Source organism: Saimiri boliviensis, chromosome 7 (genome assembly GCF_048565385.1).
Source record: "Saimiri boliviensis isolate mSaiBol1 chromosome 7, mSaiBol1.pri, whole genome shotgun sequence".
NCBI classification, from domain to species: domain Eukaryota; kingdom Metazoa; phylum Chordata; class Mammalia; order Primates; family Cebidae; genus Saimiri; species Saimiri boliviensis.
In genome coordinates, this window is record NC_133455.1 from 100,614,086 (window position 1) to 100,631,563 (window position 17,478).

General features: G+C 37.8%; 1 protein-coding gene across 19 annotated transcripts in view; it reads right to left on the bottom strand.

Annotated features, from left to right (window-relative positions):
* Window positions 1–936: 936 nt before the first annotated feature.
* The window catches only part of RIMKLB (ribosomal modification protein rimK like family member B), a 79,638-nt gene continuing 63,096 nt past the window's right edge, over window positions 937–17,478 (bottom strand). For 5 of the 19 annotated variants that reach the window (XM_039472225.2, XM_074403114.1, XM_074403116.1 and 2 more), the window contains one exon: window positions 10,918–13,303. In XM_039472225.2, coding sequence (XP_039328159.1) covers window positions 12,840–13,303 — 464 coding nt within the window. In that variant the 3' untranslated portion in view covers window positions 10,918–12,839. The other 14 variants (XR_005580075.2, XR_005580073.2, XR_012518551.1 and 11 more) reach the window with 11 other exon arrangements.

Sequence of the window (17,478 nt, forward strand, 5' to 3'; positions counted from 1 at the left end):
AATCCAGGACTACTCTAGTAGGTACCCTGCTCTGAGCTTCCTCATCAGGCTGGCAGACTCTCAGAACAGCTGAGGTTTGAGTTCTCGCCTCCGTCTTCGTCACAGGTCTCGGAAGCACACTGCACTCTGAAGGCCGTCCCTCCCGCCCGGTCCCTCTCCCTTGTATCCCTATAGGCATTTTCCTCAGTATGTCTCAGCCTATCTGACTCCATCTTGGCGTCTGCCTTTTGAAGGATCCAAAGTGACACTAGCATGTATGCTTTAACAATACATTTGTTAAATGAGAATAACCGTTTTTTGTTTCTGTTTTTTCAGAAAGGGTCTCGCTCTGTTACCCAGGATACAGTGCAACAGCACAATCATGGCTCACTGCAGTGTCGACTTCCTGGGCTCAGATGATCCTGTCACCTCAGCCTCCCGAGTAGCTGGGACCACAAGTGTCCACCACCATGCTGCGCTAATTTTTGTATTTCTGGTGGAGACCGGATTTTAAGATGTTGCCCAGGCTGGTCTTGAACTCCTGGGCTCACCCACCTCAGCCTCCCAGTGTTGACATTACAGCCATGAGCCACTGCGGCCCGACTAAGATTTTTCAAGTGATTCTCCTGCTTCAGCCTCCTATCTGGTATTATGCACACCTGGTTTATTTTTGTATATATCACATAATTTTTAGTAGAGATGTGGTTTCACCATGTTGGTCAGGCTGGTCTCGAACTCTTGACCTCAAGTGGTCTACTCGCCTGGGCTTTCCAAAGTGCTAGATTACAGACGTAGGCCACCATGCCTAGCACCATGTTAACTGTTTATTTTTCTGAGACAGAGTCTCAAAACGGCCATACCCCCACTGTGTCTGTCAAGTCGATACCTGACCAAAGTGAACTGATATAGAATGGAGTATAGAGAAACAGCTGGCAAAAGAACATGTCACACTGCATGCTATCTTATTTGCAGTGCATGGTATCTTTATTTTAGAAAACAGATTGAATCAAACAGATTAGAGTTATTGCTTTCTTGTTCTGTATATTCATATTCTCCACTTGAAAAAGCACATAGTCAAATCTATCTTCATCCATTCTGTTAGTGAGGGTAAGCAAAAAAGATCCTGTTTACTTCAAAAGAACCTAGGAGAGAAAAACACATACAACTTACTTATATCATAGATTTTAAAAGTCTCTATAACCTGGATAAAACAAAAATACAATAAAGACAGAAAATCAACTAAGATGACAATAAAACATTCTAAATTGATTAGACTACCAAAATCCACAACCACCTTTGTATTATCAAAGAATTTGTCATGGTGAGCTTAGCTAACAAAGTATTCTCTGATTCTGACTTAGAAGACTTTTAATGTTCTTACCATTAGAAAATAAAAGTAAACTGCCGGGCGCGGTGGCTCAAGCCTGTAATCCCAGCGCTTTGGGAGGCCGAGGCGGGTGGATCACAAGGTCAAGAGATCGAGACCATCCTGGTCAACATGGTGAAACCCCGTCTATACTAAAAATACAAAACATTAGCTGGGCATGGTGGCGCGTGCCTGTAATCCCAGCTACTCAGGAGGCTGAGGCAGGAGAATTGCCTGAACCCAGGAGGCGGAGGTTGCGGTGAGCTGAGATCGCGCCATTGCACTCCAGCCTGGGTAACAAGAGCGAAACTCCGTCTCAAAAAAAAAAAAAAAAGATACCACTTTGGAGAATACAAAAAAAAAAAAAAAAGAAAAGAAAAGTAAACTTATTACTGTTTTACAAGAGCAACCTTATTTCCCAAATTTATTTGACTCTACTTCAGGAAAAACTATTCTAACTCCCTAGAAATTGTTCTCTCTTTTGAGTGAGCAGTCGTAAGTTAATTTATAGGTCCATAATGTTTCCACTTCATTAAGATACTGACACCAAAACAGCCAAAAAGTTTTTCCTTTTTTTTAATCTGCAAGTTTTGTGACTTATTATAGACACCTTAGGTTTTTTTTTGTAAAGACAGGGTCTCTCCTCATTTTGTTACCTATCCTCCCATCTTGGCCTCCCAAAATGCTGGGATTACAGGTAAGAGCCACAGTGCCCAGCCTCCCAGGAACTGAATTAAATAAACTACACTAAAGAAATAACATGTTAAAAAAAAAAAGGCCGGGCGTAGTGGCTCAAGCCTGTAATCCCAGCACTTTGGGAGGCCGAGGCGGGTGGATCACGAGGTCGAGAGATCGAGACCATCCTGGTCAACATGGCGAAACCCTGTCTCTACTAAAAATACAAAACATTAGCTGGGCATGGTGGCACATGCCTGTAATCCCAGCTACTCAGGAGGCTGAGGCAGGAGAATTGCCTGAACCCAGGAGGCGGAGGTTGCGGTGAGCCGAGATCACGCCATTGCACTCCAGCCTGGGTAACAAGAGCGAAACTCCATCTTAAAAAAAAAAAAAAAAAAATCAACCCAATTTCAGACACTGAATATTTGTAACTTAAAAAACATAATCACGAAGATGTCTCTGTACTATTACTCCTTAGCAATCCTATAATACAGACAATTGTGCTTCATTTTAGTCAGAAAAACTGTACCAAGAGAAAAACTCTAAAGAAAAAAATTTCTTGTAGAACACACAAAATAAAATTGTTGTGCGAATATGTCCAGACAAACAAAATTCAAGTTATGTGCTCTCTTTGTGTTCTAGGTTAACTTTACAGTAAGTTACAAAAGAAACAATTTTTGGTTCAGATTAAAACTCAAGTTTATCACTTTCTTTCAGTTCTAAAACGTTAACGTTTCTATACGTTAATCCAAATGACTGTTTTGTCACTTAGGCTTGAGTACAGTGGCGTGAACCTGGCTCACTGCAACCTCTGCTTCCTGGGCTCAAATGATTCTCCTGTTCCAGCCTGCAGAGTAGCTGGGATCACAGGCACACAGCACCATGCCCAGCTAATTTCTGTATTTTTAGTAGAGTCAAAGTTTTGCCATGTTGGCCAAGGTGATCTTGAACTTCTGGCCTCAAGTGATCTGCCCACCTCGGCCTCCCAAAGTGCTGGGATTATAGGCGTGAGCTACCATGCCTGGGCCACGAGTCAAAATTAAGATAAAATTATTTCAAAAAATTTAGACACTGACCATATTAACAGAGGCAGTGTGTTCTTATGCTCCAAACTAATACACATGATGTTTTTCAGCATTCAGCGCATTTTAAAAAATAAAGGCTCCTCTTTTTACATGGTTAAGAAAAAGAAAATGCACATTTAGACAATATATCAGTTATTCTGGCATCATGTTACTATACATCCTGTTATTACAAGTAAACACAATCATCTTATTTAACGATCCACTTACCCACTGCTAGCCTAAAAATCTTCAAGGAACAGGAGTTTCAGAATAAAAAGGTTATCTTTATTGTAGATTGATTCATATTCCAGAATAGAAATGGAAGGTAGGTGAGGATTCATGGTAAACTAGATATAAGGAATCCACTCCTCTTCTCCCTTGACCAGAAGTTAAAGGGAAAACAAAGGCCTTTTTGCATCATTTTTTAAGTCAGCAAGGGATACCTTTTCAGTGTCGAACCCTGTAATCACGATGTATTCATAATTACGTTTGCTGTATACAATAAATAAATATACATGCAAAACATGTAAACAATTCTGCATACAAACCATCTAAAATGGCCATCTACAGCTTGCCTTAGCATCCTTTACTTCAACAGACCCTCCATGTTATCTTAGGTAACCACAAGCACAAACAGGACTTCCTGGTGACGCCGCAGCCCTCACTGCAGGGCACATGCTCGGTAGCTACAGATTTTGAGGAGGCATGGTGTACAATGCGAAGAGCCCTGGACTGACAATCAGGACACGGGAATCCTAGGCCTGGCTCAAGTCACCAACTTCTCTGGACTTCTATGTACAAATTCAAGATTACATGAGATGACGAAACGTTCCAGATTACTCTAACTTCTATGGCAGGGCTCTGCAGGCTGGTAGCTCATTCTGTTATTAGAGGTATTAACAGGAGTCAGGACTCCCCTTCTTTAATAATTTCTTCCTCTAGATATACAGTTTTTATCATCTTTAAAAGTTGAAAACAATTATGTGTGCTACTTTACTAGAATAAAAAACCTTCTAAGATGGTCACATATACGCCCTAAAAACAGAATTATACCAGTTACAGTTTAACCCTCATTTATAAGACTAAAATGTAATACTCTCTAATATGAAGGTCTCTAAAAATACTGACTGCTCTGCTCATTTTCTGATTTCATTAGAAACTTTAAAAAACATCAAGAGTCAACTTGAAGTTAAAAGTTGTTGAAATAAGCCAGAGGTGGTGGCTCATGCCTGTAATCCCATCACTTTGGGAGGCTGAGGTAGGTGGATCACTTGAGGCCAGAAGTTCAAGACCAGCCTGGCTACTGTGGCAAAACCCAATCTCCACTAAAATGACAAAAAAAAAAAAAAAAAATCAGTGAGGTGTGGTGGTACACACCTGTAATCCTAGCTACTCAGGAGGCCGAGGCACAAGAATCGTTTGAATGCAGGAGGTGGAGGTTGCAGTGAACTGAGATCATGCCACTGCAGTCTATCCAGCTTGGGTGACAGAGTGAGACCCTGTCTTTAAAAAAAAAAAAGAATTAAGAACCATACGCTTTTCATTTCTGTCCAAATGATCTTACACAGCTTGGCTGCCAGAAACAAGAGACACTACAGTTAAAATAAGTAAGTAGATGAGAGAACAAACAGCTCTGCATCTTATTATAAATTTAATTGAAATTTACATTCTTTAATTCTAGAGAACTTCCAAGTATCATTTAATTTCTTCTATTCAGTCTAGTCAAATTCTAATAAAGAATGCAAATGAAAAGTGGGGAGAGAGGGAGGGAAGAAGAGACAGACATACACACTCTCTTAGGAAAAACAGGCAGAGATGAAAAATTGCAACATTGGATAATTAAAATTCAGAACTGAATGTGAAAGAAGCTTACAAACAGACTCAGGTAAGGGAGAAGCACAAAGACAGGGAGACACAGAGGAACAGGGGAAAAGTCCAGCCAGATAATCAAGAGAGAAAGGTGAACGGGCAGGGGGGAACTGATGGCAGAGCAGAACACGGCGCAGTGACAAGGAAATGAGTCTTGATCTAGAGACAGCCAGTTGGAAGAGATCACTCCAACCCCAATACTTTTTTTCCAATTATATATTGTTATCTCCAAAGCTCCCATTACAAAGGAAGACTGTTTTATTTTTTTATTTTAATTAATTTATTTTGAGATGAGAGTTTTTCTCTTGTCGCCCAGGTTGAAGTGCAGTGACACGATCTTGGCTCACTGCAACCTCTGCCTCAGCCTCCCGAGAAGCCGGGATTACAGGTGCCTGCCACCACACCCAGCTAATTTTTATATTTTTAGTAGAGGTGGGGTTTTGCTATGTTGGCCAGGCTAGTTTTCAACTCCTGACCTCAGGTGATCCACCTGCCAAAGTGCTAAGATTACAGGCGTGAGCCACGGTGTCCGGCCAGAACCTTTTGTTTTTATAAAATTATCAACAATGCATATTTTATTTCCCTTACAAATTAAAAAAAAAAAATCAGACTTACTGTCAGTATAATTTTGTCATAATTAAAGGTCATATACACCAACATACTGAGGAGAAAATCCTAATCTTATATACTATTAGTTATCATTCAGAGTAAAGAATGAGAGTACACCAGTGAGGTTAAATTCAACCTCAGGCAAGAACCTACAGGCATCTATGATCGCACGCCATTGTACAATATCATATGACATATAACACTGCTATCAGACCAAAAACACACGATTAAAGATAACTTACCATTTAGAGTCACAATCCAGGAATCCTAATCCTGCTTCCATTTTTGCCCCCTTGCTTCGGTTGGTATGTCACGCTCTCTCTCTTCTCCTAGGCAGATTTTAAGTCAGTAGCCATCAATCTGAAGAATTCCTTCCTCTGCTGCCACCTACCAGTTTAATTCTCTGCTGCAGCAGAAGGGTATATAGAAAAAATTACTGCTTACCATTTAGATTAAATAGAAAACATTACTTTGTTTAACATTTTGTATTTTTGCATATATACCAACTTTTTAATGTTTCTCCAAGACCTTCCCTCCAAAAATCAAAAACAAAAATCCCAATCACAGAAAATCAAACACTGTATGATTAATATTCATGCTAAGCTAGGAAAATTTACAAAAAAAAGTAAAAAGAAAAGAAGTGGAAAAATTTAGCCACTCAGCAGTTGCCATCTCAAGAAGCCATTTTCTTTTCTGTTTCCTTCTTTACCTACTCCTACAATCTATGAAGAAACACTATAACTTAACATTTGAAGTAGGCAGTCTACAACTCCTACAAATTTTAAGTTCAGAGACTACCCAAGAACTGTGGAAGATGCAGCAATGTAAAAGTTTTTTAAAGTAACTCTAGAAACTAAGGGTGTTAGGTGCTTTACCTGCTTGAGTTTTCAATGTTCTGGACTGCTTATTGCCCAAGGCTCTGAATACATTAAAACACGAACACATACGCCACCTACATTTAAAATAGGGTAGCATTTGTATGCCCATATAAGCAGTAGGTATATTTTTTGCAAAAGAGTAATAAATTCATTAAGTCCTCTAAAAAGGACTGACCGTAAATGCACATTTCCTCAAACTATACATACATAAAAGAATTAGGGGAAAAGGGGAGACAGAATGACAAATACAATAGCAGTTGTAGAAGTGGGGATTGACACAGCATAAATGTCTTCTGTTTGTTAAAATCCTGGGATTCTACTTTGGCTCTGCCACTATGTTAGGACAAGGAAAAAAAAAAATCCTTGGATTCATTTCTATTCCCATTCTTTTTGTCATCTAAGTCTACGTTCCAAATTTATTCTTTATTAGTTGTTAAGGGACAATCTCTGGTAATGAACTACAAATAGCAGTAATGTCTTGTTTTTGTTCCACCCTCCCACTGCCTTCATCAAGATAAAAATATGCACAGTTTTGCCAACTTAAAAAAATCAGGAAATAAAACAAACACTGACAGAAGCACCAAAGACTAGTCAACAGTGGCGCTGCAGTGACGTTGCTTCTACTTTCTCATTCCTTCCCCCAGTCTCAAACCCCACCCTTTGACCTCTGTATATGGGATGAGCCTGAGCAGGAGAGTTGGTGATGTCAGGACTGCGCCGTTCCCACGGATGCTCCTAGAGGCCTGCTGTGCTTCTGGGAACTGAGGCACAGGGATGTCTGTCTGACTGAAACCTAAAACAACAACAGTTCACCCACCCCTCATGTTCCCAAACCCCACAATAGCAGCCAGGTATATATGCTATATAAGGCTCACCTAGTAAGTATGAATATGGTAAAATCTAAACGCAAGATCATTCTTAACAAGTCAGTGGTATTCAGACAGGCAGCTGACCAGAGGTGGTTAAACTCTCCGTGCCTTATACAATCACATAGTTTGTATACTCTAGTGTGAGTCATTCATATCAGCAAGAGAACAAGGCTCTCCTGAATAAGGCTTTTTTTTTTTTAAAGTATACATCACAAATTCTTGCTTGAGTGCAGCTGGGACCCCTTTGTTAGTAAATTCCAATCCAACAGATAAATATCTTTGTCGTAAGATCCTTAAGGGGAATGACTGTCCTTTTAAGAGTCAACTGAAGCACAGAACAGGTTAATCACTGATCACATGTCTTCCTTCAGCTACAGAAATAGCATTACAAGCCAAGACTTCCTGTTCACTAACTAGTGACTCACTGGACGTACAGCCTGTTTGGATAGTACGTCTGAAGCCACAGGATGAAATTATGCAGAAGTATATCTTGAAAAGGTCCTGACTACTCTCACTAAAATTCTACCTATTAGAAAGATGATAATACCCCAAAATAGCAAAAGCTCAGAGCTAAAACTTTAGAAAGGATAGGAGAAAAGAAGAAAGGGTAGGTAGACTGGCATAAAGACAGTGGAGAGGATAGTTTACTTTATTACCTAACAGAAAGGCTACTAAAATGGACAAGGTGTACAGTCCTATCCCTGACAATTTATGTCCTTGGTTAATGTGCTTAGCCATCTTGTACCTCAGAAATGCCCTCCTATCTGTTCAAACCTGTAATTTTGAATGTTTAAACCATGATTTTCTGATCATCTCAAACTGCTCACATCTCCTTGTTAGAACTAGTATCTTAGAACCGCCAAAATGATTAGTTCTGAAATCACATTCCTCCTAAAAGAACTAAAATGTTTTGTATTCTCTTTGTCTTATTAACCCCTTCCACTTTTATAATGTCACAGAAAGAGAAGCACTAAGGTAAAACAAATGCTATGTTGGGTTTTTACCATATATATAACCTAGAACCTGATTTTACCTTTCAAAACTCTAGTTTTCCATACCTGTCAACTCCTAATTGATGTCTTTATACTGTGAGCTCACTGTGTATTCGGAACACCAACCCCTGAAAAAGCTTAAGCCAGAGTAGCACAATGGAAGAAACAAATAAACCCAAAACAAAAACAAAGCCAAAAAATTCACACTCTGAAATATTTAATTATAGACATATATTCAAGAAATGGAGTCATCTAAATGGCTAAACAAAATTCCAAGAAAGTCCTGAGTATATCGTAACCAAGTCAAACTTTACCCCCAAAAGCTCTCCTTTAATCATATCATTTGCTAGATTTATTTATTTTTAATTGAGATTTATGACAAACCCATGGTTACTTTTTAAAGCATACAAAGGAGGAGAAGTTTTTTAAAAAAGAAAATTAGCCTAGTGATGGAAAGAAAGGAGAAAGAGTTAAATTACCTGCAAGCAGGCTGGGCTGTGCCTGAATCCAAACCGGTGCATTTACCATTCATTATACAGCTGCATTATTGGGGGAAGGGGAGTTTAGAAGGGCAATGACCCCGAAAGTTCTCAATACTTCTCACTCATCATCAGGAAGGGGGAAGAAGGAAAGTTTTTTCTCTGGGTATTTTTTTGTTTGTTTGTATTTGTTTTTTTGGCTCCTGAAAAGGCTGGTAAAGAACAGTAACAGTGCAAGCAGTTAGAATATTTCTTTAAAAACAATGTAAAAAATGCAAAACATTAAGGATTTTCAAAGGCCAAACTTTCGTTAATATAGAAAAGAATTTTCACTAGAGTTAGGCAGCCACCCCAAAACAGCATGGCAAAATGGCATTGATATAAAGGAAATAAAATGCCACACAAAAATCCAAAACAAAACTAAAAACATTTCAAATTAAACCTGGAAGACTAGAAGATTCCAACAGCAGATTTCTGTCCACTACTGAAACATTCCAAAATCCAAGCTCCAAAGGTGCCTAAATGTATTTTAAATGAAACTTTGTTTTGTTTTGTTTTAACAAAAAAAAAAAGAAAAAGAAAAAGAAAGCAAGCAAGCAGTCAGTGAACCTGGTTATAAATCCTGCAATATATTACATTTTAAAAAATCCTAGTACAACAAAAACAAATCTTAAATAAAATTAAACAAACAAACAAATAAAAACAGTAGCAGCAGAGGTTACCTGTCTGAGCACCTACATTTTCTTAGGAGGGGATCGTGTCTCACCAGCCAAATAGCCCATAAACCTTCTCAAAAAAAGTGAGCCAGGAGAAAAATATAACACAAGATTTGATTTTACAATGTCTCTAAGCCCCCCAACCCCCAAACTGGGGATTCACTGAATGAAGCAAATTTGCTTCTCCACTGCTTTCTTCTTGAGAAAAAGAGATGATTTTCAAAGTCAATGCCTTCAATATCTTCTCAAAGTCTGATAATGTGCTTGATGAAAGCCAAGTCTCTTGTTGGGTTTTTCTAATGTTCCAGGGTAGTTTTCTTATTGATAACACATACAGAAAGATTTCAATGTTCATTGGAGAAAAGCCAGCAGAAATTATAGGCACCAAAAAAGAAAAAAAACTATTAAAAATTTTAACTAGAATAGTTCATACTTATATGTTTAGATGTATATATAGAGTCCAGTTTTCATGATGGGTGACATAAATACAATCAGAAATAATTATTTTTGAAGTACAATTTAGAATTACAATTTTAACAATATACAAAAATTTTACAATTCAGATTTTATCATTATACATATTTGATAAATACATTTTATCTCTCATAATAGCAATGAAGATTATACAAAAGTTATTAAACAATTATGAAAATAAATTTAATTTTCACCTAAATATCTGCTGCTGTTTCCTTAGGGTCCTTCCAGAATGATTTGCTCTTATTCTTTACCTTAATTTTGAAGGAATTCAAGAAGATATCCATGTTTTTAAAATCTAAGATGATAACTACTGTTCTTTTCTTTCTAACATGTGAGAGTATAATCCAGAAACTGGTTGCGAAAGCTGTGTTTTAGTATTACGTGAATGCATAATAGATAGTGAATAAAACTAATGAACTAATTTCACATATTTCCTATAATATAGTTGGTTAATTTGGTATGAGTTAAAAGATGGCTTACTACATTTTTCCTGATGCCTTACCCACCAACACAAACTTGAAATTTTCATTGAATAAAGAGGTTGTTTTTAAATGTATTAATCTACATACCTATGATATATAACTATTCAAAGTGTATGTGTTATAATACACATGGCAACCAGATGGCCTCTACGTGAACATATGAATGATAGTTTAACTAGGCAGTTCTTTCTTCCTCATTTATTTCTCTATACCAAATAGTATGCGTCCTCCACAGTATGGTCATTCAGTGAAAGAAGTACCAAGTATTTCTTTCTGTTAATGAGTCAGAGATACTAATATATGTATGTGAGTCCCCCAATTACCCTGTGCAAGATAAGCTGTTTTAAATGCAATTAGAATACCCTAAGATAAATGACAAACTCCTCTTACGTATCCTTTTCTCTGAGGTGAAATGAGACACTGCACAGATGAGAGGTACTATTCTATTCATCAACAATCAACCTTTCACTCAATTTTAATATTATTTAATTCTATGGAAAAAACAATTTTATTACATTCCTTTTTAAAACGGGGGAAAAACTGTACAGTAAGCATGATCAAACCTCTGTTATAGGTGGTTAATACTGATCTTTTATTATTGCCTCGAAGTCTCTCTAGTAGTGTCCAAGAAATTATGCTTAAGGTCCATCTGATGGAAAATAGCACTGGAGAGGCAAGAAAGGGCTTGGGGAAAAGCTTCAGAGGATTTGTAGGGAGATGGGACTTGCTGTTTAAAAAATTACACTGGGCTCTGCAGCATCGCCATTTCTTAACATACCATCCACACCCATCAGGGGGATTAGTTTTACCCATGTTTTAAAGGCTCAAATTGTATGCAGTTTGGGGGCTTTTATAAATTCTGAAAGTAAAGAAATATAAAGAGTGGACAGTATTGAAGGCTAAAGAGTAGGGCTATAAGAGACTCAATACTACTAAATAAGTCCCCAAACAAAAACATCCAACTCACCCCCAATCCCAACTCCTGTATGTAAAAAGAGAAAATGCATAGCCAGAAGCATTAAAGAAAAGCATGTAGCCTTGAATAAATCATACAATGAACAGTTTAGAAACAAAAGGAAAAAAACAACATACACATACACAAAAAGGCCTAAAAAGCATCTATTCACCCTATGTTTTAAGGTGAATACCTCTACCCCAGTGGAGTCTACTTATGAAAACAACTCATCTGTTTTTTTAAAGTCAAAAACTGTTTCCATCATGCTCCATTTTCTAAATTATCCTTTTTGATTAGTTGATGTAAACAAAAAGCAAAACACATACACATGCATGCGTGCACACACATACATATATACTCCCTCTAAAATGTGAAAAACGCAAATATATAACGCTGGCATTAGAAATCACTTCAGCTTTAAACTTAGAACTCATATAGGCTCTTGATTTGCCCCCAAAAATATTTTTCCTTCTCCTTATTTAAATGCCCAACCACCAAAAGAAAAAGGGAGAAAGTAAAAGGCTTTAAATGTACACATTTCAAGTCTTGTTAACAAAAAAGGTAGCATTTTCTTCACTTTGGCCATTGTTAAAGATGCAGGCATAGAGCACGAAATGTTAGACTAGCATGTATTAAAAAAAAAAAAAAGCAACATTAACAGAGCACATAAAAGACTAAAACACTAACAAATACAAGTCAATGCACATTTTAAACTAGTGTAATTTTATCTACATTGAATAAATGTTATTTTGTATACCGGACATTGCAATACTGTTCATTTCCATTTCATCATGCAAACATGCCAATTTTGTCATTAAGAAGCCTTTATTAGGTTATATTCACTTTGACCCTCCCACCAAATTAAGGGGGAAAAAACAAAACACAAAAATAAGAAATCCCAGTAAAGGAGCCCCTCAAGACTTCATAAACTACAAACTAAAGCTACTAATAAGGAAATGGCAGAATTTTCAGAGCTGTATAATACAAGAATTCCTGTAATTTAGGCAGATGTTTTCCTCACTGATGACAAATTTTGCAACACAATGTGAGGTTATGCTACTTGGATATTTGTGGCAAAATCATTTTTTGTACAAAAACAAAAGGAACCATAAAAATAAAAGTATATGTTCCTCACGGCCTATGAGCATACAAATTTTTTTAGCAATTTAAAAGGGTAACTATGAGAGCCTAACATTTTTCTATATCCCACCTATTCTGCCTCTCTATTTGTAGGAATTGTAACTGAAAGTAACATCTTATTAGCAGAAGTCCCTTCTATCTCCCACTGCCTCCAACTAATCCTACTAATTTACTCTCATCTTCCTGAGCATCCTCCATGAACAGCATTGCAAGTTGGTTTTAAAAATAGAAAAGAAAAAAAGAAAGAAAGGTTTACAAGGGTTTTGTTGGTTAATTACCAGTGGAGTCAGTCCACCAGTAGTTTGATTTCATTGGCTAGCAGCTGGTTCATGTTGAACAGGCCCCCTGGGAGCTTGGTGAGCAGCTCTCGCTCCGTGCTTTCAGGGTCGCTGTCAACAGAGCTGGAACTTGCACTCATGTTGTCAACAGCAGTGCTGGCTGGGGGACCCAGCTCCGGCTCACTAGTCTCACTGGCCGTGGACACCACGGAGAGCAGGGACATACGCCGGGTGAGCCGGCCAGAGGGTAGAAGGGAGGCGGCATAGTCTGCTATGATACCAGCTACATCTAGATTACAAGCCTTATCAAAGGCGATGAAACCTACATTTGCATTGGCCTCACAGACGCAGAAGGAGCCGTCATCTTTCATCAACAGGTCAATGCCACACACGTCCATCCCCAGGATATTAGACACCTGGATAGCTAGCTGCTTCCCTTGTTCACTCAATGAGCACATCATCCCCACACCACCTGGCAAGAGAAACAAGACAGGAAATTAACAAAACCATTAACTTTTCAATAAAATTAAAGTTGGCCTCCAAGGCTAAGCCTCTCTTCTAAATTAATAGTGAAAACAAAGGTGCTATTCTAGTGTAAAATTCGGACTTCTAAGCCTAGATTTTCCTTCATTAGGAATCCTCTCCCTATCCAGTCTCCCAGGAATTGTTGATTTAATAATTTTTCAATATTTTTTCCAAGCCTATCTTACTTGTAAGAATACAGATCAAGTATAAGGAAGTTCAGCATAGATACAATTCAACTACTTTATAGATGGCAAAAGTATTATTGATTTTTGATTTATAAAAAAAATAAAAATATGTAACAGGACCACGGATGAGGTGGAATCTGGGAATGTGGTGACCTGAACGTAGCTCTCTTCCTCTATAGTCCTCACTTCAATGTAGCTGCATTCCTAAGCCAAAAGGCTTCTGTGTCATAAGGTAGCTGGCTGGATATAAGAAGTCTTTAGCCTTGCCAAAAGGAAGGAAGAGAAAGGAAGCAGAACTTCATTTTCTCACTTGGAGATTAGCTTCCCGAAGCTCTGAGCTAAGAACAGGAAAGCAAAGAACTTTAAGAAGAGCTTGGCTCCAAGAGCTCTGTGTATCCACAGGAGTGAGGATGACTGTATTATGAGAGATTGCCTGTAGTGTTTGACCCCAGAAAAGCCAGAAGTAGCTAGACAGGTGAGATGGATCCTCCCTACCATTGAGGCTGGAAGAATAAAAGAGTCAAAGATACAAAAGGCTTCTTCTAGGTACCTCTATAGAACACTGGCCTGTGAATTAGATTATTCTGCTTCACAGCACTTCCAAGACTGAGGCCATGTGGAATACTACAAATAACCCAAGCTGAGTGAGCCCGGATGTAAAAATAAAACAATAATAATCCATTTTGACTTTAATGAAAGAAGTAAGAACTCTTTAAGGAGACTCAAGTTCAGCACAAAAAGACTTTCTGAAGTTAAAACAAAAACATGATAACTAAAAAATACAAGAGAAAGTCAGAGTACAGTTGCTTTTGAGAGTTATCTCAGAAAATCAAGTAATATGCAAAGCATAGCTAAAAATGTGAGGTGAAATCATAAAGATAAAAAATTTGGGCTGGGTGCAATGGCTCATGCCTGTAATCCCAGCACTTTGGGAGGCTGAGGCAGGAGGATCACCAGAGGTCAGGAGTTCAAGACCAGCCTGGCCAACATGGTGAAACCTCATCTCTACTAAAAAATACAAGCATTAGCCCAGCATGGTGGCAGGTGCCTGTAGTCCCAGCTACGTAGGAAGCTGAGGCATGAGAATTACGCCACTGCACTCCAGCCTGGGAGACAGAATGAGACTCCATCTCCTAAAAAAAAAGAACGAAAAAGAAAAAAAAAAAAAAACAACTGGATAACAGAATCAGAAAAAAAAATACTCCTTAAGAAGGAGAGAAATAGACTGCAGAGAGGCAATAACTAATGAAGAAATTTTCCAGAAACTGTCTCAGGAAAAAATTTAGTCTGCTAACTAAAACAGTTAACTTTTAAAATCCAGGTTAAACTGATAAGAAAAGACACAGATACATCTACAAAATTCCACTAAAATTTGAGAACTAATAAAAAAAATTTACAAAGAATAAATTACCTACAAATGAAAAAAATGAGAGTCAATTTGGACATTAAACTGCAACAATAAAATCTTCGAGGTGGCAGAAATGAAGCTAAACTCTTAGAAAATAAGAATTGTATCTCAGCCCAAATACTATTCTTCTTTCAGGAACAAAGACGTGTGATATTCTGATCTTTATTATATTTTGGGTTTTGTAGATGGTTCCTGGCATATAACTCCCACATAGTCTTTTGTTATAATGTTGGGGCACTTTAGGCCTTAGAAAATAGAATCTAACCTTCGCCTGTCCTCCTTTCACCTACCCTACAGCAGTACTCTAATCTTTCATGGCTTTTCTGACTGTGGGTCCTAAACCTCATTCCAGATGAAGACCTGCCCTACACCCTGGAGGAAGGAATGTGGCACAGAGAGGCTAAGAAGAATCTGAACAGACAGGCTTGCTGGGTTTTTCTACTCAGTCTATTAATGTTAGATCATACCCTCTGGTCCAATTACATTTTTACATGGTTATCAATTATGTCTATCCAGTTGGATATCTAAAAAGACAAGGTTCAGAAAACTTCTGGATAGCTGGAACACAGAGCATGCCTCCATACCTTTTCTCCCGTGCCTTGCCCTATGTATCTTTTCATCTGTATATTCTGTAATATAATTTATAAAATACAGATAAACACAAGATAAGTGTTCCCTGAGTTCTGTGAGCTGCTGTAGCAAATTAATCGAACTTAAGCAGAGGGTCACAGGAACCCTAACTTGAAGCCAGTTGGTCAGAAGTTCTGTAGGCCTGGACTTGCAACTATTGTCTGAAGGGGGTGAGGTGGGGAGTTGGGGATAGTCTTGGAGACTGAGCCCTCAACCTGTGGGATCCGATGGTAACTCCAAATAGAGAAATCCCCTACACGTGGTGAAGTAAGTCTTCTGTGTGAACTGTTGTTGAATTAGAGAACAGAAAAAGCACTCTGAGTGTATTTTTTATATTAATAGAATATGTGAAAGTATCTGTGACTCTGATAGCCCACCAGGGCAAATAATCAAGAAATGATACTAACGTACTAGCAAATGGCTAAGAACAGAGATCTCAAGATATGGGAAAATGAATATGAGGAGTAAACCATGGTGACTACTTTGCAATACGGACATAATTAATTTTAAGTGGATAAAGGAAGACTGACTGGGAATGGATAAAGGGGTATATAAAGGTTCATGAAACAGAAGAGACATATAATAAAACAAATTCCAATATAGACTTGAACTAAAACTATTAGATGATTTCAGCAAAACTGGAATGTAAGGCCAATGAGATTAAGGATTTTTGCCTGTTTTGTTCACTGCTGTATATAAAATACTGCTGCAACAGGACAGGCACAGTGGCTCATGCCTGTAATCCCAGCACTTTGGGAGGCCGAGATGAGCGGATCACCTGAGGTCAGGAGTTTGAGACCAGCCCGGCCAACGGGGTGAAACCCCATCTCTACTAAAAATAAAAAATTAGTTGAGTATGGTGATGGGTGCCTGTAATCCCAGCTATGTGGGAGGCTGAGGCAGGAGAATCACTTGAACCCGGGAGGTGGAGGTTGCAGTGAGCTGAGATCGTGCCACTGCGACAAAAAACTCCATCTCAGGAAAAAAAAAAAAAAATTACTCTTACAACAGTACTTGACGCTTAGGAGTCACTCAAAACTATTTATTCAATAAATAAACGAATCAACAAGGAAGAATAAGAAGGAAATGAAATTGTTCTAATATTCCCGTTGGCGGGGAGAGGGAACAAGTAACACCAGGGGAAAGTGAAGGTATTCTAAAGACTTCACATTATTATGAAGACACAGTGAAGTAGTAAAGAAAATATCAAAGAAAATTATATTCTCAAATAACTGTAGAGAATGTGTCTGGTTATGAGAATAAGAAAATAGAAGGTAACCATTAATGGAATGCAAAACCCTGGCTGATCTCCCAAATTAACTAGGTTTGGTGGCAGGAGTGAAAATAGAATGGCTCCTTATAAACCAGCAAAAATTAGAAAAGAAAAAAAGAAGGAACAATTTGATTAAATAATAAACACAAAATAAGATGGAAGGAATAAGATGAAGTATATTAGTAATTATACAAAAAATGACCAAATCTTCCATTAAAAGATGGAAGCTAGTCCAATTTGAATAAAAAGAAAAATTTAGCTATACACTACTTGTAGCAAACATCGGCAAAATACACTTTACTTCACAGCCTTATTTCTCTTGACTAGAGTATACATCCATCTATATGCATTTCTCCTTTGTTAAATATTAATATTAAACAATCATGCTGACCACACACCAAAAAAACCTTAATGAAATTTTAAAAAAATGTTATAGGCCACATTCTCGGACAATACTAATAATAATACAAGAAAATCAGAAGGTAATGGTAAAGGTAGCCAAAAGAATTAACTACTTTGAGGTTGCAAAATTGATCCTTTGAGTTAAAGAAATCACAAAGAAAAATGAGAACCATCTGTAAATACAAAAGAAAAATGCTTTGTGTTAATACCTTCCAACACTGGGA